Source organism: Lytechinus variegatus, chromosome 1 (assembly GCF_018143015.1).
Source record: "Lytechinus variegatus isolate NC3 chromosome 1, Lvar_3.0, whole genome shotgun sequence".
Lineage (NCBI taxonomy): Eukaryota > Metazoa > Echinodermata > Echinoidea > Temnopleuroida > Toxopneustidae > Lytechinus > Lytechinus variegatus.
This window is the reverse complement of record NC_054740.1, coordinates 88,371,720-88,395,890: the sequence shown is the minus strand read 5'-3', so window position 1 is coordinate 88,395,890 and position 24,171 is coordinate 88,371,720. Positions and strand designations below refer to the sequence as shown.

Below are 24,171 nucleotides of genomic sequence, written 5' to 3'. Positions count from 1 at the left end.
CAAACAGAAATCAAGTGTGAAAACAACAACATTTGTTGCATGAAAAAAATCATTTTGTTTCATGTTTTATATCGAAATTTTTTCCTATATTACAACATTTTTTTAAAATTCCAAACACATGACCTGAAAGAATGATTCTTCTTCTTTACAAAGATACCAAAAACATGAAATTTGACTAATATTTAGAGCAGCGATGGCAGAATAAAAAGAGGTGTTTTGGTTCGCACCAAGCTCATTAATAATGCAAAAACCCTATAGTCATGAATATCACTTGGATAAAAGAAGCTACTTTTTCAGGGCTTGCCGACTGACTGTATTTCAAACATTTTTTGGATGCAATACAGTGAATTTTGGAAATGCTGCATGCATGTCTTTATGTAAACGGGTATTTGCTTTCATAATTCTTCTAATTCTTCTAAATGTTTTTTTTTAGTTTAATATGGCATTTTTTATATTTATTGACTTGAATTATTATTTGTGAATAAAACAAATTTCCAAAATGGACAAATAGACGAACTTGAACTTCAACTTATTGCCTCTTATCGTGCCAATCAGCGTGAGACGCGATCGCACCCATAATTCCCACTCATCTCATTGGCCCATGCATGGGTCATGGATGGACGGACAAAATGTGTCGTACCCACGCCAGGCTTTTTATACTTGGGTGAGAATCAAATCATTAAAAAAAATTGATTGCTTATAAATATTAATCAAGAATGCTTTAAAAAATACTTTAGTCCTTAAAAATATTTTTTCAATTTTATAATATTTGAATTGAGTTTTTGCCACCAACATTTTTTTAAAATAATGTCAGGAAATCTGCTTATCATATCACATGCTCTATTCTTCTCTCTCTCCACACGAACTTCCTCATATATACATCGCTGGTTTGGCTTTTGACACATTCACCATTTAAAAAGAGCATCGTAAGTAATGGTTTTTAAAGTTTTTTAACGCCGTTGTGTGTCGAATTTGTAAAAGAATAGTTTAGTGAAATATTAGGCATATTAAAGATGTAAAAGCTATGAAACTAAACGGTTAAAATCGTCGAACTCGAAGGCATTGTCATGATCGCGCCTGTCCCTGGGCCCGGCCCACCGCTTGCATGGCCATGGGTGCATGGCTTGGCTTGGGCTGGGCTTGGCCCTTGGGCTTGGCTTGGCATAGACAGCTGGCAGCCGTCTGTTTCGGGGAGTTTTTTAACATTTTTTTTTTATTTCTCGTACACAGACGGCTCGCTATCGTGCAGCCACCATTAGGGGACTTGCAATGCAAAATCCCCCCGTCGGGGCTCTTCAATTTAAGACTCTTACTTACTAACTTAGTTTAAATTAATTAATGAATAAAAATTTTGAAAATTAACGCGACCAAAATGCAAATTTATATTCACTCTTGGCATTAATTGCCAAAAAACAGAGAAAAATGAAGTTGAAAGGAACAAAAACAATGACTTGCCTCGGCTGTCGCGCAAATTCACTTCCCCGCTTTATCCGATCTTAATTAAGTAGGCCTACAAACATATGGCCATTGAGTCCCTACACTCTACAGATCGCGCTAGAACTTCGGTCTCTGTATTTGGTGAAGCCAACGGAGTTCAGCTGAACCACCAACAAAACAGAGACCGAAGCTTTTGGTCTAGGCTTGGCATAGACTAGACGGCTGGCACTTAGTGGCAGCCGTCTGTTTCGAGGAGTTTTAAAAAAAAAAATTTCTCCTCGTACACAGACGGCTCGCTATCGTGTAGACCAAAAGCTTCGGTCTCTGTTATGTTGGTTGTTCAGCTGAACTCCGTTGGCTTCATTCACCAAATACAGAGACCGAAGTTCTAGCGCGATCTGTACAGGGACTCAATGGCCATATGTTTATGTACTTAAGATCGGACAAAACGGGGAAGTGAATTTGCGTGACAGCCGAGGTAAGTCACTGTTTTTGTTCCTTTTAACTTGATTTTTCTCCGTTTTTGGGCAATTAATGCCAAGAGGGAATATTACTTTGCATTTTTGTCACAATAATTGTCAATTTTTTTATTCATTAAAGACAAAAATTGAAGAGCCCCGACGGGGGGATTTTGCATTGCAAGTCCCCTAATGGTGCGGGCACGATAGCCAGCCGTCTGTGTACGAGGAGAAATAAAAAAAAAAATGTTAAAACTAAAAGACTCCTCGAAACAGACGGCTGCCAGCTGTCTAGCTATCGTGCAGCCACCATTAGGGGACTTGCAATGCAAAATCCCCCTGTCGGGGCTCTTCAATTTTTGTCTTTAAAAAAAAATTAATGAAAATTGAAAATCAATGCGACCAAAAAGTGCAAATTTATATTCCCTCTTGGCATTAATTGCCAAAAAACAGAAAAATGAAGTTAAAGGGAACAAAAACAGTGACTTACCTCGGCTGTCGCTTTATCGGATCTTAAGATAAGTACCGTACATAAACATAATATGGCCATAATAATATATGGTCGCATGTCATAAGGTGGTCCAATTTCGCGAACAGGGTAAAGATGGTCAAAAATTTTATTTTTTGATATGTTATAGCTATTACCATTCTCTAAATAATGAAAAAGTTTTAAGTCTCGAAATACCTTTTGAGTACTAAATATTTCTCATATGTGTACCGTCCTATACTGTCAGTCAACTCTCAATTCAAATATCATAAGCTCTCTACACCGGGTAATAAACATAGTGAGTTGAAACGGACACCAGAGCTGTGCTGAGTTTTAACTCCTACAATCAACTTCTACAATTTGTTCAGTGCACAAACTCAAATACACATAGGCCTGCTGGGCCACTCGCCCTTCAACAATGAAAACATGTCTTATCTGACAATCCAAACAGAGTTAAAACATCTCAGTTCAAGTTTTCTTCATAACATCTTTTCTCTGTATAACAGTTTCATTTCAAGCATTACATGTATCTCGCTTTGATACAGCTCACCAGTTCAACGATTGATGACAGTCGGCCTTTAATTCGAAGGTTTGGAACTGCTGTGTGGGTGACTTGGACTTCGATGTAAACCCCTCAAATAAAGTTCTGCAACTCAAGTTTGAATGCTAATAGATTTCTTATAGTGTGCCATCATCATGTGTAAAAGTGATATCTTTAGAAAGCATGATTATTGTTCTTTACAATCATGTGTCATTTGTAATGCTAGTGTTAACATGAAATACACAGACATGATAATATGCAGCAATGTTAGAAATGAAATGTTGCAAAATGCGTTGTTTCCAATAGCGAATTTCCAATTGTTTCGAGGATGGACCGAGTGCATTCACATTCACTGTCACCTGCATGGTGGAAATTCTAAAGAAATGGAGACTCTTGTTAGAAATCGATGCATTTTGCAACATTTCACTTCTGACTTTTCTCAATGTTCAGGGTGACTGCATATTCCATGATTACATAATCACAGCAAATGGCATTTCATTGTAAAGAGGAATAATTTAGCTTTCCAATGATATCAGTTTCATTTTTTATACTTCATTAACCAAAAAGATATCATCCCCCAAAACTGAGTTGCAAAACTTTTTTTGAGGGGTTTAGTTCAAACCGCCAACTCAGTCATCCAGATCGTGTATTTCGTCCGTAGTCCCAACTCCCAAGATCACATGCCATCGATGGCTTGAGTTTCACAGGCTTGGAAAATTGTTAGTTTACACTGATGTAACAGGCTAACTCTTCTGCCTTTGGATCAGAAAATTACTTCTTGCCTAATATTAGCATGTTCAAGAAAAAACGAAAACAAATTATCTTCAACTGCGTGTTTTAGAGCAGTTAGAACCTACTCTCCTTTCCTCATGGCGTTCAAGTTGAGTTGTGTCCACTCTCTGTACACTAGCAATCCACATACCATGTATAAAACCAATTTGGGTGCATTGCTATGCCTCCTATTCAAAGACACAATGCTACATGTAGGCCAAGACAGTTATGTCTTGCACAGCTGAATAACTCCTCACCATCAATGGCACATTCAATAGATAAATTTCTCTCTCTCACTGACTTTGATTCAACTTACACTTTTGTAAAAGTAATTATTAGATTTTACTCATTTAAATCAAAGATATTGCAATTTTCAACGTGACATTCATATCAAATACAATTAGCTTACCACCTTTCTGAAAAATAGCGAATTTTGATGACAAACCGATCGGGATCAGCCAGGTACTTCTTCGATCGCCGACAGTTCAGCTGAGCGTACTGACGCGCCAACCGATTGGCTTGCATGTTTGTATGCTCAGATCTAGCTACGCTGACAGCGTTCAAAGAAGAACTTGGCTGTTTGTCATCAAAATTTGCTATTTTGCGGCATATTTTTCTGAATTTTTTAATTTTTAAATCATAACTACAAAATAACCATCGACACCTAAAACCTGAAAAGTTTCAGAAACGCCATACAACCTCAGATCTCAGAAATGGGCAAAATAGAGCATCTTTATGTGCTGTAAAATACATTGATGCAGTCCTTCACGTTTATAATTTCGTGGAGCTCAATAAATCGGTCTCCTTATTTTTTTAAGGAGCTCAATTGAGCTCCTCAGAATCGCTCTCCCTGAGGAGCTCAAATCAATTCATTGCAATACATGTATGATAAATTCTAGATTTTTCTTAACATTGTATATATGCAATAGCTGTGTTAGCTATTAATCTGTGGTGAAACTAGGCCTGGGTCACGTCAATACGTTTACAAGATGTCGTACGCGCTCCTGCTAAAAAGAAAAAAAAATTGCTAAAATGTCACATTTTACATCTTTAAATCCATGAAATGGCCTTCTTTTTTCCATAATTCCTTGAAATTACTTTGATTTAGTTGAAAACTATCAGAAAAATGAAGAATATTCACCACTTTCCCGACTCTGATTTGAACTTACCTCGGTAAATATTGTAGTCCCACATGTAGACTTCCATGGTGTTGCCATGAAAATCTACATATGGGACTGCAATATTTACCGAGATTAAATTAAAATCAGAGTCGGGAAAGAGATGAATATTTTTAATTTTTCTGATAGATTTCAACTAAATCAAAGTAATTTCAAGGAATTATGGAAAAAAAAGAAGGCCATTTCATGGATTTAAAGATGTGAAATGTGAAATTTAAGCAATTTTTTTTTTTTTTTGAGGAGCGCGATTTTTTGCTCTCCTTATTTTTAAAATTTTTTTTAAGGAGCGCGGTAGGAGCGCCGGCGCGATCGCGCTCCTCAAAAATGAAGGTCTGTTGATGTACAGTAACAGGAACTTGATCAGCTGTACATGTATGTCACATGCACCTAGTATATAGTCTTGAGGACGCAATGATGATGACTTAAAATCCTGACGTATACTTCTTCATCATTGACGTCTTGACACTCTTCCCATAGATGCATAAGAAACTGACCAAAACATAGATGGAATTTAAGTTCTTCTGACAATGATAAAATTATCTGGAAAATATTGAAATGAAGACCCCTAAAGAGATCCGGGAATATGGCCAAATTTGCAATGAGCTTTCAAAATCTTCCTGTTAGCAATAGATGTGAGCTCGTTTAAAGCAGATCTCATATGATTTCAGTGCTAAATCTGATAAAATATATCAAGTCTATATTGCTGAAGAAGGGTTATTTTAAAGTGATCATTAAATAACAAGGCCAGAAATAAATATCCTTGGACTATTAGCGTTAATCACCTTCAGTAATTAAACAGTATATATGTACATGTATTGTCGTTTACATTCTTATCCCATATATTGTCACGATTTTGATTTTTCGTCCTGTAATTTCTTTCAATTTATAGAACTTAACAAGTGCCATCTGATCAGACAAAACTGCTAATCAACCAGAATGGCTGACAACCAAGACTATGGAGGTGGGGAAGGAGGGAAGCGATCAGCAGAGGATCAGAGGCAAAACCAAAACAAGCGCCCTAGAGGGGATTACAATCAAGTTGTATTCCGTTTGATGATTAGAAGCAACAATGCTGGAGGGGTGATAGGAAAAGGTGGCGAGAATATCAAGCGTCTCAGGTCAGATTATGATGCTAAGGTGTCTATTCCAGATTGCAATGGGCCGGAGCGAATCATTAAGATTGTCACCAAACAGCTGGATAGTGCTCTTGACTGTATTTCAGATATCATTCCAAAGGTGGGAGAAAAGGTGGAGAGGAGGGATAGGAAGCAAGATCAGAGTCAGAACCAGGGCCAGTTTTTTGTCAGGATCATGGTCCATCAGAGTCATGCTGGAGCCATCATTGGAAGGGCAGGTTTTAAGATCAAAGAACTTCGGGAGAAAACTGGTGCCCATTTCAAGGTATATACAAAAACCTGCCCAAACTCCACCGACCGTGTTGTCCAACTCACTGGTACCGCAGATGTAATCATCAAGGCCGCTCGTGAAGTCTACGAAATATGTTCCGAAACCCCCATCAAGGGCCTTGCACAGGAATATGACCCATTCAACCATGATACAAGCAATTTTGACCAGTACGGGGGATTCCTGTTTGATCCAGCAGAGGAAAGTTATGGTGATCGAGGCGGCTATGGAGGTGACCGTGGTGGTGGCGGCGGCCAATGGAACAGAGGTCCGCCAATGGGACGTGGCTATGATCGTGGAATGGTTGGTGGAAATGATAACTTTGGGTATGGCCGAAGTCCCTTTGGTGGTGGAGGTGGTGGGCCCATGGGAGGAGGACGAGGAAGGGGAGGACGTGGACGAGGAGGTGGTGGTGGACCTGGTGGTGCTCGTGGATATGGAAGAGAGCAGCAATATGGTGGTGCCCAAGGCTATGATTTTGGTGGAGATTCTGGTCGTGGCCAATCCAACTTCGGAGGTGGAGGCGGTGGCTTTGATGGTGGTCCTGGTGGAGGAGGCGGTGGGGAAGCTGTTCAGACACAACAAGTCACCATACCCAACGACCTGGCTGGCTCTATCATTGGCAGAGGGGGTCAGCGCATCAAAAAAATCCGTACACAGTCAGGAGCACAGATCAAGATCGACGACCCTCTTCAAGGTGCCAAGGATAGAATCATCACCATTACAGGTACGCAACATGACATTGCTCATGCCAAGTTCTTGTTACAAAATAGTGTCAAGGAGTACCAAAATAGTGGAGGAGCAGTTCAGTAATTAGAAAGTTCAGAATTGGAAATTAGCCTTTCCTTGATAGAATCTCCTTGTTCAAAGTTGTAAATACATGTATCTATCTAGGTGGTCATGATATCACATTTATTTTCATGCCATAAATTGCTCGAGAGGAACTTCAATCTAGAAAGTATTCCCTTTTATTTTGCAAAATTGCTTTCCTCGCTTTTTTTGTTTTATGTACTTGTATATGATAAGGCTATGCTTTCCTTTTATAATCTTTTAGAATTTTAATTCTTTGGTTTGTTCATCAATATTTAAATTTAGATGACAAGACTTGATTTATTCTTGATCAATTTTGCAGTTGCTTAATGCTAATGTAGAAAATGATCAACTTGTTTCCATTTAGCTTACAATGTAACACGAATGCCAAGGAGCATTCCTTACAGAATTTTTTTTTCCAGGGCTTCTTTCACAGTCTCTTACTCCCTAAATCAGCAAACTTTAACATTGCAATGAATGAAGATTATCCAGGGCCCCTTTTTAAGTTTCTGAGCTCTTTTAATGTAAGCTTTTCAAGGGCGATATCACCTCGATTCCCATACACAGTACTGTACATGTACCTCCCCCCCCCACGTTTCACATGTTTCTTTCTTTTTATTTAAATTTTTAAGCAAAATAATCCTATGCGCAAAGTCCTTTTGAGTTTACCTTTTCTGACATACATGTATGTTGAATTAGGAAAAGGATTTTTTGGTCCAAATAAGATGGTACATGTAAAGACTGATTCATGGAGATTTTTCTTCGGTTAATAGCTTACAGTATGAATTATTGAATTTCATCTGAAACCCTGTCATGTTTAGAATATGACATGTGCATGTGAATATAAAGGTCAATATATCTTACAAAGGCCAATACTATTTCTTAAAAATTATTGTTTTTCTGATTTAAATGGTCATAATTGTACATGCAGAATTGTGACCCTTGGAAAAAAAAGAGACTGTACTTTTTATGGTGGCAAGCATTAGATTGCTATTTCCTGTTTTTGTACATTTGTGTAATAATCATTTTCATGTTGCCATTACTAGTGCTTTACCATGAAGGATTTCCCAGGGCCAGTGTAGAAAGGGGGTATTCCATGTTCAGTGCACTTTAATTTTCTTGTTAAGGCTACTGTATTGAATATTTTTTATATGTAAAAAGTGTACATGTAGTTTGGAACTCTTGTACATGTACATGTACTTGGCAAAATTGGGGAAGATCTCTCAGAAGTTCAGTTTATTGTGTCATTCATCAACACAAATGAAAATGTAAATGCATGTATGACACAAATTCCTATTTTACTCTTTGGAAGAGGGCCCTTAGCTAATGTTTACATGTAGGTTTTAAGAAAAATAGAAATAAAAAAAAACATAAAAATTACAATTTTACCATCTATTCCTGAATGTTGAATGGTGTTATGACTGTTGTCACATGTACAGTGTACATGTAAATTAGTCCTTTGGAATTGGATGTCATTGATGTTGAATATCTTGGTTAAATAGGATGCATGTTAAAGAGTTGTTTAGACTTTAGACAAATAGTTGTTGATTATCATGTTAATATCGTCTGTATGGAAGTAAAGCTCAATAGCATATTGTTGATTTGTTCAGTTAGATTTGAACAATGAGGCCCCAGTGATCAGAATGATGGAAAACAAATGCTGAACAATTTCTTTTGAAGTAAAGCCCTACATGTATGAACAGTATCTGAGCTGATATCAGAAAATAATCAGAACCTACAAGTACTGTACATAGCCCATACCAAATAGTTTGATCTAGTTTGATCTGATTTGAGGCTGTTCGTGACAAACATATCTACAAAAACAACCTTTCAATAATTCCAGTCCATCCTATTTATCCAAATGTATTTCAATTTAGTTGCTGTTATGTATTGCAAAGCATTTGAACCCAATAAATATCCATTTGCTATACCAAGCTAATATTTCACCCTTTCCCAGCTCTTTGCATTTCCAATTTTGAATCCTAAACATGGATGGTGTACATTGTACATGTGAATGTACCTATCATGTAAACTTTAAAATAAGAGGGAGGGGGGGACCTTTGTCTCAGTGCAGAGAACCAAGATATCCTTTTGAGATAAAGACATTGGGCATTTACAGTTGTACATATTTTTTATGTACATTGTTCATGTGTAATGAAAGATCTACACGTGTGTACATGTATGATCCTGCTTCTTTAAACCAGGGGCCTGTTTCATAATTACAGATTAACAACCGCTGTAACTTTGCAATTATGGCAACTACCATGGCAACAGGGCTCAGCAGCCAATCAAAATCAAGGTTACCATGGTACAATGTTTTTGCCATAATGGCAAAATTACAACAGTGTAACTCTTTATAAAACAGGCCCCAGGAGATCTCCCTAATTAATCCAAAATATGCATGTACTTTCAAAGTGAATATGCAAATGAGAAAAGGATTTTCGTACTATAGTCAAACAAAACATTACTCTTTTACATGTACAGGACTACATGTACATGTACCTGACTCATCTTTCAAAAGATTTGTTTTCACTTCAGATCTGTTGTTGGATTCACAGATTAATTGATTATATTGCTTTGAAGGTCCACACCTGTGCTACTCAATGGGTTTAATATTTTACCTGAGACAGTCCATAACCTTGACTCTCATTCAAAATGGGGAAGGGCATATTCTGTGTTGTAATGACCATTGGGCTCTGTAGTGACTGATTGTGAGATAAAAGAATTCTGAATGATGATATGCAATCAATCTGGCATTTGAATTGAGTCTTTAGCTATGTTGGAAAAATGATTATGGAGAATTTTAACTTATTTTTGGAAGGAAGTTTTTGTTAAAAGGAACAGGAAAAATCAAATAAGCAGATGGATGAAATGATATTTGAAAATGACAGAAGAGAGAGAAAATTTTTTTTTTAAGTTGTGTGGTGAATTCACCTTGGCTACATTGTTGGTACTGGTATGTCTATGGTGGGGACTACTCCACTAGCTCCAAAACGTTTTCCAGGACAAAACCTTTGTGGGGTGGGAGGGGGGTGAAAGAAAACCAGGCCAGTACACCACAATTCGACACCAAATTGCCAGTTTGAGATTTACATAATCTAGTGACATCCTTGAGTGCTGTTTTTCTGATTTCTTTCAAGCTTTCATTCCATTTTTCTTTTTCCTCCCTTCATATTTTTTTTGATTAAATCTCTCAGTTGTAATGTAATCCTAAATCACTTTGTTATGCATTGATCAGAATTACACCCTATTTACACCTTTTTTCTGACATCAGATTGGACTTAAATAGCACTCTCATGCTAGGTTGATTGTCTGTGTACTGTTCTTGCATTGGTGCTGTGTTCAGGAGAGAATGAAGCAAATATTCCCCTCACCCTCAATAATATAAATATTTAATTATTCAGCTACACTACAGATACTTTTCTCCACATGGATACCTTTGTTGATATCCTTTTTTTTTTGTAAATGAAATCTGGTTTTCATGTCCTAAATTTCCTTCCAGACAATTGAACTTTTCATTTTCAAATTATCCAGTAGATTGTTCAACACTTGTACACAAGAGGATGAGTGATACGATTGAAAGCTTTTCCAGTAAAATTTGTTTGGAAGGAAAGTAGGATCTGAGGGGATCAAGGAAAGAAGATTTATAGGAATGACTTGGAATGTTGTGTGTGTGACTACATGTATGTGTGATAGATTGAGTGGTCCAAGGATGCCAGAGCCAGGGTGTGGTTGGGATTGGTTGGGAGGTTCTCTTTCCCCCTATATAGGTCCAGAGATACCCGAAGCATTGGTGGTCCAGGTAGTACACCACTACTAATCTACCAAAGGTTCATCCCAAGACTTCCATAGAAATAGGCCAAGAGGGGCCCATTGGACCTTTGCCACTGTACATGTAGCTACGCCATCCATTCCATCCATGGTGAAGCTGATTGAAGCATTCTCTGACCCTCTTCCATGCTTCATAATGCCATTGACTCCTCTACATGGTGTACCCAACTGAAAAAGAGACAAGGATTTTTGATCCACATCAACAACCCAATGGCATTTGTTGCGTGTGGAACTTTGCCAAATGTCCACTTGAGTTCCTTATTCATGTTACCAATCCTCTTAGAGATCAATGACACTCCAAAAGGTACATGTACCTATGCCAAACTCCAGTTAATGGAATTCTTGCCACTGAACATTTTTACCCAACTGTGATCATCTTGTCCTACAAACTATACTCTACCAGTCCATCCACTGCACAGGCCACTCTAATATTCAAGTGGTCTGTGGTGTTGCGCTACCACAGATGGGGGCCCAAAGTCTGATCTGACCATCCATCTACATAATCTACCCATTCGTCTGTCAGTCCGTCCCATGGATTACATTCTGGTTCAGGTCCATGTCCTTCATATTCTGCATGTGGACCTGCCCATGCCATTTGTGACCTTATCCGATACATCCCGCTCCAGTCCAGTCCGGTCCAATGAGCCCATTCCAATAATCTTCAATTGATGTGCCCCGGATGCGTATGTATGTCCTATATTTCGTACCAAGTAAAGTTTCATTCCTCTTGATTCTCCACTTATTGGGTGCCTTTTTTAAGTAAAGAAATATCCCCAGTCTAAGTCAAGAATACCCACACAAATCATCCATAAAACATTTCTTGACGCTTAAATTCTTGGAAGAAAATATGGCATATTTTCTTCTTCCCTACAAATCTCCTCAGTACTGTATGATCAAAAACTCTGAGAGCCATCTCCAAAAGTTTTGCTAGAATTTTTTTTTTGCTCTAGGTTTTTTAGGTTTCCTTTGGTGCATTATTGCTGGTATCTCCTCCAATTATCCAATTCTTTGAATATATTTATTTCCCATATTCAAATTTGCATTGTACATCTTTTTTTTCATAAACGGGACGATTATCAACGTGTGTACCTATTTTGCCACTAAATCAGTATTGCAAATATAAATTTTCCTTCTTCAGAAAGTAATCATTATCCCTTGCTCTTACAGTTTTCTTGCCTACATCATGTATATTTTGTCATGTATAAAACCAAATGTCTGATACCTTTTGCTAGACAGTAATCCTCTTTGTATATTTCTCATCCTCCCTAATGTATGATGACCCATTTCTACAATAGAACTTAGAGGAACATTCTGGAGCCATCTTGTACCTTCTGGCCATCCTAGTTGCAGTGTAGGTGCATGGTTTAGGAGCCTCTTTGCCTCTTGAGTTGATGGGATGAAATGACGAGAGCTACCAATGTCTGCAAGTTTTCTCAAGGCAGAATGGAAGAATGCTGAAGAATGTCCGATTCCTTTGTGTGAAAGGTACAGTACTGTGAAACCCTTTTTGCTTTACATGTAGTTTAATTTGTCTTGCCCAGCTTGTACACGTATGTAGAAGTGGGACAAAGAGCTGCTTTGTCACCATTAAACCTTAAAAGAGTTTTTTTGCATTTTCATTATTTGAATGTAAATAATTTTTTTTTTCAAATTTGTATTTGGTGATCAGAATAGTTAAAATAGGAAGGACAGGAAAAGCTGGAAAATTATTAAAAGCAGTAATGCCCCGTTTTGTAAGGGATTTTCATTTTAATCTGTTGCCTGCATAGTGGAGCAAGACTATAGGCTCTGCTTTTCTGATGGTGGTGGCATCATGTACATTAAATCTTATGGAGCCAAGGTTAAGTGTATGAAGTTTCATCATAACTTGAAGAATTTATGGACCTAGGAGACAAAGTGTATCACAGATCATCATGCCTGAGTTTCAATTCACATGATCAAGGTCAAAGAACATTTAAGGACAAGTAACGTGATTTTATATAAATGATGGTTTTTGTGAACTAGAATTCATCTTTTTAATACTAGTAGTTTACAAAGTCCTCACCGCTGCTATATTGAATTGTTTAATGCAGGTGAGACCGTCATAGGCATTCCAGTAATGTTCTTATGCCAATTGAATAGTAACATTCTAAGTGCTTAACAATTCAAAGATGAAAAAAATAATGAGAGGCATATTAATGAAATTCTAAATCATTTTCCCCCTTCTGTGTAGTCAAAATCTATTCTTTGCTGCTGAGATGTATTGAATGATAGCTTAAAAGGCCCAAAAAAATTATTTTATGATTTTTAACATTCAATTATTTTATGATTCTGTTTGAAAATCTTATTTCAGGTTCAAAAGACTTTTCATTGTGAAATAATTTCATAAGAATAAAAAAATAGACCTAAGCTTATCTGTTAATAGGATAGTAAACAAGGATAATAACCAGATGATGTGCAAATGTATTCCCCCACTCGTCCAGTTTTTAATAAATTAAATATTCATATTTTTTTCTTCGTCACTTTCCAGGATTGACAGGTCTTTCTAGCAATGGATGATGTGCAGTGACTCTAGGAAAATACAAGAAACAAATGGTATACAGGCTCTATGTACTTGCCAAGCAGCATTACTAAAGAAAACGTGTCTACTGATCACATTTTGAGTCTGCAGGGTGTAGAGCAAGAAAAGTAAACCATTCTATCAACAAGAAAATCAGGAAAATCACTTCGTTCAAAGTAAAATTTAAATAATATTCACCAAATATAAAGCAACGGTAGAGATTAGTGTATTTGACTGGAAACTGTACATTACAGATTTCATATCGAGCAGATTATTCTGAAACGATGAGCCAAAACAGAACTGAAAATTCAAATTAATATAGAAGATATTCCTGATGCGATATTGAGATATTCAGTCACTCTCATCTACCCTCATTCCCTCACTCTCTCCCTCCCCCCCCCCCCCATATTGAGATATTCAATCTCTCATCTATCCTCATTCCCTCTCTCCATCCCCCCCCCCCCCCCCGCACAATTTGTTTTTCTTTCCTTTTCTGTCTTTTTTGTGACAACTTTCTGACTTATCACCTCTAGTTTCATCTCTTCTTTAATTTCTGGGTTTTCTCCACTATTTTTGTCTATTTTGTATATTTTCTATGTTTTGTTTTGACATGCATGAGAGATATTGAAGTGAAATAAAGCAAGCACAAAACATAACTCATTGCCCAAGTCCCTTTTTCTTTTGTTTTGTGAAACAGTTGCAACTTGCTAACTTTAGTATTTTGGTATAATACTACTTATCTTGCTTCTAGATGATCAACCCTAAAATGATGGGAGAAAGTGATTGGCCACCATTTTCCCCACTCACCTTAGCCTTTGGGCCAGTATTTCTGCCACAGTCAATGTTTCTTTTTATTGAATAGGCATGTTTTATTGGAAAACCAGGATACACCTCTATATGAGATTTTTTTATAATTTCAGTTGATGAATTAATGAAATTCACTTAAAAATAATCCAATTTTTAAAAGACATTTAATGATAATAAAACATTCCAAAATTAACAATTTATTAGCTTTCTGTAAATAGTTAAAAGTAAATTTAAGAATTGTACATAAAATTAAGAGTTTAATCCTTTCCAACTAAAAGCTGATTTGAAAAAAAGAGAAATGTCAGACATTTTTTTAAAACTAGAACTTACAGGTATTGTTTAACTTTGTGAGCAGCCGATTTAAAAAATTCTCAAACCATGATGAAACATGTGTACAAGTGCATGTATTAGAACTAATAAACCCTGAAAACAACCATTATTGAGAATGAAAAGCTAAAACTACAAGGCAAACCCCGATTTTGTAAATAGGCGTCTTATAGACACCTAAATAGTACACATAAGTGTATGGGATGACATTAAGATGGTGTTTCCGGTCACTTTATATTTCAATTTTTGAAGCACTAAATAATTATTTTCGAACGCAATTTTTTCTGGGCTTCATTTTTGTAACATATCACAGACACAGGTGACAAGTGTGACCTTCTAGCTCAGATTTTTTTTAAAGTCAAACCAATGTTAACCAATCACTTTAAGTGGAAAGTTGTGACATTACTGTAAAGATAGCTACAAATGGTGATATGCTCACCGTGGGCGTAATGCATATTAGGGAACTGATGTCACAGACCATTTTTTGTTGCTATTTTACTGTATGAAAATACATTTCAATTTCCTAATTTTCATGTAAAAACCTTCGTCTGGGTTTGATTTCTCATGGAAAATGACAAGTTAGGATTTGATGGAAATCCTTTATAACATTAAATCTATTAAAATGGAAATATTCATTTTTCATGTAATACAAAAGAAATGTCAAGTATGTGACATCAGCTCCTTCATTTCCATAGTACTGACCAGGATTTAATCTGTTGTGTATTTTAACCCTAAGAAGACTGGGGGGAGGCTGATTCAGCCCCCCCCCTCAACATTTTTTTGTGACAAATCTGCCCTGCGAAATTGATCGTGTCACTGACTTTTTACTTTCAAGTCTTGCGCAACTTTTGAGACTCTGGGGTATGTGATTTCGAAATTACGCAACATTTTGTAAGTGCATGCAGACCCAAAATTGCTCAAACGTGAATTTGTGTACAAATCCAATGCGAATAGTGTTTTAAGCCCAAATTCATAAAATGTATCATATTTTTCCTTTTACTGCTTAAAATCAATTAATTTTATCTTGTTTATGGTAAAAAAAAAGTCTCCGACAATTTCCATTGAAAAAACAAACAAAAGTCGAAAAGCAAAGAATTACTTAAGAAATTTAGAAAACAATGAAATAGATAAAAAACGTAAATGAGATGTTGAAATTTTCTTAAAATGGATTTAATCAGATGCCTATAAAGAGTATGTGACACAAAAATTAGCATTTCAGGGGCATTATTTTTTTAATTAGAGCAATCTTATGATTTTACGCATAAATTCACATAATTAATGAGCAATGAGATTTTTCTAAGAATTTGATTTAGTTTTGTAGATAATTCCATGGGTAATGCACGTGTCAATTTTTGTCGCAATCACGCGATCAACGGCCGAGATCATAAGGGGGGGCTGAATCAGCCCCCCCCCCCTCCAGTCTTCTTGTGTCGAAATAGCCCAGTCTATTTTAGGGTTAAATCACTGAAATGTCATGATTTTCTTAGTTAACCAGAAGTCAGATTTTGATGAAATTTGTTAAGTGTTTGAATTATTTCTAATCAACTTGTTGGGGTGAATATAGCCTATAATCTAGGCGGGGGCTGCAACTGTATTCTTTGCTTATACGATCTGATGAGGTATCGCGAAACGTAAGCGATGCCTTTGATGCGGCGAGGCTACAAACTGCTGCTAATACACTACTGTCTAACTTTCATTGTCTTTTTATTGACGAATGTCTGGTGTCTGTTTTTGTATGAAAATTCTACATTGCATCATAATTTATATAAAAAAAAACGTAATATTAAATATATAGATGGTGGATGCTTTTCATCCACAGTCGGTCTCTGCATCAGTTACAAGATAAAGCTGCAGCCTCCGCCTACTTTAGAGGCTAGGGTAGAATTGGCATATTGTAATTCATGTTTGAAATCATAATGATATTATAGATTACATTGAGGGTGATGTGCATTGTGACTGTAGTTGCAAATGTGCAGGCGATGGCATGATGATGATGGTGGTGGTGGTGGTGATGGTGGTGGTGATGGTGATGGTGTTGGTGGTGATGATGATGATTGTGATGGTAAAATGGGTGATGATGATTGATGGTAGTGACGATGGTAAATTAAGTGAATTACAAACGTGTTGTGCCTGAAAAGGGCATTTAGCCTCTTGCCTTACAGTGCACTTGGAGGGCGGGGGGTGGAACCTCTATTACTTCCTTGATAAAATGGCCCTATTTGTTGGCATGGGCAGAAAGCTGTCCCCAAAGATAGGGGGTCAGGGCCTGGAAAATTTGACATCAAAAAAAAAGGCTATCACCCAAAATGGTAAGGTAATTTTAACCCAAAGAATATATGAAAAGAAAAAAAAGGGTTCTCGCCTAAAATGTTAAGGTAATTTTAACCCCACCCCCCCAAAAAAAATAGTTTTCACCCAAAATGTAAGGTCATTTTAGTCCAAAATACATATTTTAATTGTGAAGTGATTTTTTTCTCTACCATAACAGACCAAAGATGGTCGGGGGACATTTGATTTTATGTCCCCTACTATTTTGGTAGGGGGGGGGACGTTTCCGCCCATGTGCGTTGATGTTTAAGGGATTTTTTTTCTCACCAACAAACGATATCATTTCTAGGGGAAGGTATTCATATACTACAAAAAAAATCCGACTTAAAGGGATGGTCCAGGCTGAAAATATTTATATCTTGATACACAGAGTAGAATTCACTGAGCAAAACGCCGAAAATTTCATCAAAATCGGATAATAAAGTTAGTGAAGTTTAAAATTTAGCAATATTTTGTGAAAACAGTCATGAATATTCATTAGGCGAGCTGATGATGTCACATCTCCACTTTCCGTTTTCTTACATGTATGTCATTACATAAAATCATATTTTTTCATTATTTCATACTTATAATATGTCTCCCTTATAATGAAATAAATTGCAGCAATAAATATCCAATGCAATAAATCAGTTGTCAATCCAATTTTTCTAGTTCTTGGAGGAAAAAATTTGAATTAACCTAATTTCATATAATAAAATACAAAAGAACAAGTGGAGACGTGACATCAGCCCACCTAATGAATATTCATGACGACTGTTTTTACAAAATATTACTGAACTTTAAAATTCAATAACTTAGCTATTTGTTGTCCGATTTTGACGAAATTTTCGGCATTTTGCTCTGTGAATTCTACTCTATTTATTAAGCTATAAATCCTTTCAGCCTGGACCACCCCTTTAATTGTAACACCAATATGAACTACACAGTATTTTTTTTCATACGAATATAACTTACGTTTGCATTTCATATTCACTTACTGTATTAGAAATCCCCTTTTCTCAACTTCCATTTCCACGAAACAACATCGACTTCAGACAGAAACTTAATTTGAGTTCCATTTATTGGTTTCCCCTCCCCCAAACCAAGAAAAAGTTCACTGCCCCTGATCCCAAATGCCTCCTGTCATGGTGATGCCTCCACCCCTTTCAACTATGCTCCGCAGCCCATGTGATGATGGTAATTGAGTAAAGGATACTGACATCTGATCGGTATGAATAATGGTGTTGGTAGAATTAGTGACGATGAAGATGATTAAAGGACAAGTCCACTCCAACAGAAAGCTGATTTGAATAAAAATGTGTAAATATAACTGGTTTGTGACATTAAACGGAACTCTAAAATTTCATTATTTTCTTATTTTACATCAAATTTTGATGTAATATTCAGCTTTAGACTAGTTTGATTTGTCTATATTTTATTCAAATCAACACTTTCTGGGGTGGATTTGACCTTTAAAGGGATGGTTCGGGCTGAAAGTATGTATAGCTTAATAAATAGAGTAGAATTCACTGAGCAAAATGCTGAAAATTTCATCAAATTCGGATAACAAAGTTATTGAATTTTAAGGTTTAGCAATATTTCGTGAAAACAGTCGTCATGAATATTCATTAGTTGGGCTGAAGATGTAACATCTCCACTTGTTCTTTTGTATTTTGTTATATGAAATAAGGTTTATTCAATTTTGTTTTCCTCCAAGAAGTAGAAAAATTGGATTGACAACTGATTTAGTGCATCAGATATTTTATTGCTGCAACTTATTTCATTATAAGGGAGACATTATTCACACAAGTATGAAAAAATGATGATTTTTATGTAATAACAGAAAGTGGAGATTTGACATCATCAGCCCACGTAATGAATATTCATGACGACTGTTTTCACAAAATATTGCTAAATTTTAAACTTTAATAACTTTATTATTTGTTATCCGATTTTGATAAAATATTCGGCATTTTGCTCAGTGAATTCTACTCTATGTATTAAGATATAAATATTTTCAGCCCGGATCATCCCTTTGATAATTTTGTTTTGTCAGATGATTACTGATTGATCATTGTCCATATCCTCCTGATCACATCAACGATCCAACAACCGCTGAGCCAGGATTTAATTTTGGAGGGAACGGTCTCTGTCCACTCGCGTTGCCAAAATTAATGCTCCCTAAGTGTTGGATGCAGGGAGTTGGAGCCCCCCCCCCACCTTTCAATGTTTATTCAAGTCTCTAGTATCTTTATCACCTCAAATTCAATTGATTTTGCTGTGATTACGAAACTTGTATGCGGAAGAAAATGTAAATGCGCTATAAAAAGGCATGAGACGGTAGACATGAAAATAACACGTCTTCTCGCGCAGAGCGCGGAAGTTCAAAAGTCAGTTTTATCAAATTTTCAGAAAACAAAAGGACATTCATGAAATATTTAATGTCCTTGGTAGGATTAGTTTTGATTGCAAAACAATCGCATTAAACATCTTTAAATCGAGGAGGAGATGCTGGGAATATTATGCAGAGAGAATATATAAATATAAGGATGCATGTTTCATCAAATTTTTAACGACTCATGGAAATATCTCTTGTACCCGCTTTAAATAAACTGATTTTTTTTTTACAAATAAAAAAAACACAACTTAATTTATCATTAAGGGCGCAAAAAAACAGATGCAATATTGTGTGCAAGGGATATGAAATGAAGTTTCACCAGTTTTAATACAATCGACTTCTTTTATTTTCAATAGTTTGGCGTAAATTTTATGACTGTCCGGTACCTGCTTCTTTTTTTGAACGGGTATATAGCCTGGTACTCAGGGGCGGAAATCTCTCCCAAAAGGTAGGGGAGTCAAGGGGCTAGAATATTTGACAAGCAAAAAAAAAAGTTATCACCCCAAATTTAAGGTCCTTTCGATTTCAAAAGCTAAAAAAAAAGGTTATCCTCAAAATAAGGTCATCTCGTCTTGAAATACATGTTTTATTTCGACTTTGAATGATGTATTTCTTACCATCATTAAAAGATAATTATATAGTAGGGGGAGATTTGATATTGTGTCCCCCCCTACTATTTTGAGTAGGGGGGACCTGGCCCCTGGGATTTCCGTCCATGCCGGTACAGCCCTCTCGTGCCACACATGGGACTGTCTTACTATAGCAAGAGCAATGAGAAGAAAAGTGGGATAATAGGAGCCTGAAGGGGAATTTTCGCAGCCACATACCAAGCTAGGGCGGAAATTTTATGTGTGATCAATTTGAAAGAAAGACGACTTCTAGCTCGTACTTCGGTGTATTTTGTACATTAATTCCGTGCTCGGAAGTTCAGTTTAATACTTGCTGGCAAGGTATATAGCTAAGCATCATCGGAAAAAAGGACTAGCGAAAGTTTGTGGGAAATATCCCTGCATATGCCACCCCTCCCTGCCAATAACGGCAACACAATTGAGTAATGCATCTGACATTTTTATTAATTTTTTTTTTTTTTGGGGGGGGGGGAATGAAACCTCCCGATGCCACCTTTCTTCCCTTTTCTCCCTTCGCTTTTTTTCCAAGTTTTCCCTGTGATTCTCTTTTCTTTACTCTATCAAATTTGACCCCCCCCCCCTTTTAATGGAAATGTATGGCTGATAATCTCTGGTTCAATTTGTGTCGTTTGAATCAAAATAACATTTAAAATTGAAAAGAAGATAAGAAAAGTCAAATGGTAGATTTACCGTATACTCTATGGTTTGATATTTAGGGGACATCCCGATAGACCGCGGGTCCGATAGACCGCGGGTCCGATAGTCCGCGGGTCCGATAGACCGCGGGTCCGATAGACCGCGGGTCCGTTAGACCGCGGGTCCGATAGACCGCGGGTCCGATAGTCCGAAGTGCTTGCAAAATTATGATCAGATATATCAAATGTCATCGAGAGGTCCAAAGGTCAAATGATACGAGACCATGGGGTTCTATCAGGTGCGGGGGAACTGCCTCACCCCCCCCCCCCCCGCTCAAAAAAAGAGGGGGAGAGGGGAAAAGGAGAGAATAAAAAGAGAGAGGAAGATGGGAAAAGAAGATAATAGAAAAGAGATCTAAGAGGGGGAAAGGAAAGACAAAGAAAAGGGAGAACAGGGGGAAAGAAGAGACAAAAGAGAGGAGGGGAAAAGGAAGAGAAGAAAAGAAAGCTAGGAGAAAGGAAAAGGAGGAAAAAGAAGAAGAAAAAAGAGGAAGGAAGAGAAGAATATTTATATAGAGAGGAAGATGGGAAGAAAAAGGAGAGATACAGGAAGAGGGGAAAAGAAGAGAATAAAAAGAGAGAGAGTGGAAGGGGGAGGGAGAGAAGAAAAAAAAATAAAAGAGAAAAGGGGAAAGGAAAAAAAGAAAGAGGGATAAGTAATGGAGGAAAGAGGAAAAAAGAGGAAGAGGGAAAAGAAAGAAAAGAAATGAAAGGAAAAGTAAAAGAAAAAATAGGAAGAGAATAATATCAAAAAGAAAGAAAGATGGGAAGAAAGATAAGAAAAAGAGACATGGAAATGAATGTCGAATGTCCATTGGGGGATTTGAAATCTCATCTTTTTAGGTTGGAATATCAAAAATTTTCAGTTTAATCGTTGAAATATGTATCGTCTTAATGACTAACTTTTCGACCAGTCCATAATATTTAACATTTCTGCTCGCGCTTCGTGCTCGTGGTAATTATCTAGTTACATACGCGTCCTGCTCAGGTTCACAAACATTGCCCAGAATGTTAAATTTTCAGGACAATATACATGAAATTTAATTTTTAGCTTGCATATGGCTTATGAGATTATAACACATTTATGTTGCTTATAAAGTAAATCTAGAAAATGACTGTTAGGACATGGGCGTTTGCCCCCCCCCCCCAACAAAAAAAGAGAGAATCAAGGCTGGGAAAAAATAGAGAGAAAAGGAAAGGGATTAGGATGAAATATACTATTATTTTCCAAACATTATGTCAAAATCTATCACAACCTTGTATATTTGGAATAAAAGTGTCAACATATTTGCTTGCCCGCTTCGCTCACTGCCAACTTCTTATTAATTTTATGCGATACGCCATATCGAGCCCCCTCGAAATTGTTACGGCACTTGGACAAATCAACTTTGAGCGGCTGATCGGGGAAAATATGGGTGAAAAAATGGCCCCTCCCCCTACTGGCGGAAGCTGGGTCTGCCCCTAGCTGACTTAGGCTTTCAGGATAAAATACAGGAAAATTCTTTTAAAAAAATCAGATCGCGCTTCGCGTTCTCATTATTTATTTAGGCCTTGTGAGATACCTCAATGTGTTTTTCAAGAATAAAATCTCAGATTTTCTTCAACGTCTACCCCCCCCCCCATTTCATTCATTTTTTATCTTGGTGCCCTCGGCCCTCCCTTCTGCACCCATGCTGAATAAATACGCCACTGATGAGGATAAGTAGTCGAGATTGCATATTTCCTAGAGGTTATCATTAATTATATTGAAGGGTATACTAAAACAACAGTACAGAAACTACAGCTCCCGTTCACAATATTCTAGAAGGGCCTACTCTGATGAGAAGTTAAACCAAATTGAAACCACCCAAAATCACTCGTGCTTCGCCCTCCCATTGATATTACATCATGGGCGGAAATCCCAGGGGGTACATGGGGGACGTGTCCCACCTACTCAAAATAGTAGGGGGACACAATATCAAATGTCCCCCTACTATTTTGGTCTTTGATAATCATAGAAATACATCGTTCTAAATCGAAATAAAACATGTATTTTGGGACAAGATGACCTTACTTTGGCGATGATAACCTTTTCTTTTTTGCTTGTCATATTTTCCCGCCCCTTGTCCCCATAGGCGGATCCAGAGGGCCGAGCTCCCCCACCCCTCTTGGCGGAGCAAAAAAAGAAAAAAAAGAGGAAAGAAAGAAGGAAAAAAAGGAGGAAAAAGAGAGGAGAAAAGGAAAAGGACGACGAAGGCATGAAATAAGATGAGGGGAAGACTTGGAAAATAAAAAGAATCTTTCGTGCAACTATATAGAACTTTCGCTCGCGCTTCGCGCTCACATTGCCTATTAGGTGATTTACATATCTTGTTCAATATGGAGTTCGAATATCAAGTTTGGAAGTCAATATACAACATATATTTCACCTCGGAAATCGAACTTTCATTATGTTGTGTAATTTACAAATTGGTTTTTAAAAAGTGCTCTGTAAAAGTGCCAATTTTATGGTTTTAATGTTAACATTTGCTGCTTACGCTACCCGCTCGCAAATTTTGATTTATCAGGTACCTATATTTTCGTGTATTCCATAAAGTTTTCAAAATATCCCTAGCTAGAGCGCTGCACGCTCGCATTTTGATTGGCGAGTTATATAAATGTTTCAATATTGTTTATACAACAAACTACTTAAAATCCCCTTTCATGACAGTTTATCAAAAATTATAGCTCGCGACTTGCGCTCGCATTAATGGTTAGAAATATATAAACTGATGCATCCTATTCATAATCACAAAAGTGAAATGTTTTATGCCATGATATCATCAGATTTCGCGTCCTCATAGGCATTAATAAATATGATATAAGTTTAATAATTAAATTGTCCCTTTGTTTCATCTCACGCTTAGCAATATGAATAGGAAGATAGTCATCATTTTCATATGATGGCATGTCGTAAGGATGTCCCGGTCAAAACTCAAAGTAATAATAATATCAGCTCTGTTTTAAGTGCAATCCATATCCACCTTACAATTTTTCTACAAAGTGCTAGAAATATAAAGCTGAAATTGACTCTTTTTTCAGATCGGACTATCAAAGTTTCATGGTTTTCATGATTAAAGTTGTATTTAGAATGCCTAGATTCTAGGTCTAAATATGAAACACGCTCGCGCATGTTTATTCAGATACCCAACTTGTTCTCTAATTTAAATCATTATCCAGTTTCAGATCACAATATCAAAACTTTTCTGCTCGCATTTTGTGCTCGCATTATTAAAGTAGGAAGACCCCATATTACTCATCCTTTTGATGATTTACAAAACATTAACAGAGTGGCCCACTTTTAGGTCTAAATCTCGAAAAAAAAAAATTCTGCTCGCGCTTCGCGCTCGCATCAATCGTTAAATTACATAGCTATCCTGTTCATGATTACAAAAACTGATTGAAATTTTCCATTCTTTCTTTAAAAAAGTTCAAAAATGTTCAGCTCGCGCTTCGCGCTCGCATTTTTTGATTGTTGAAATATGTGACGCCTTCATGGGTAAGTGCAAGCAGTCCTTAACAGGTACCAGTTTA

General features: G+C 36.9%; 1 protein-coding gene across 1 annotated transcript; it reads left to right on the top strand.

The window, feature by feature from the left end:
• The first annotated feature begins 817 nt into the window (after positions 1–817).
• LOC121427284 (heterogeneous nuclear ribonucleoprotein K homolog) lies at positions 818–9,025 on the top strand. Its single transcript, XM_041623625.1, has 2 exons — positions 818–926; positions 5,762–9,025. The coding sequence occupies exon 2, from the start codon at positions 5,809–5,811 to the stop codon at positions 7,087–7,089; it is 1,281 nt and encodes a 426-aa protein (XP_041479559.1). The 5' UTR covers positions 818–926; positions 5,762–5,808; the 3' UTR covers positions 7,090–9,025.
• The last annotated feature ends 15,146 nt before the right edge of the window (positions 9,026–24,171 follow it).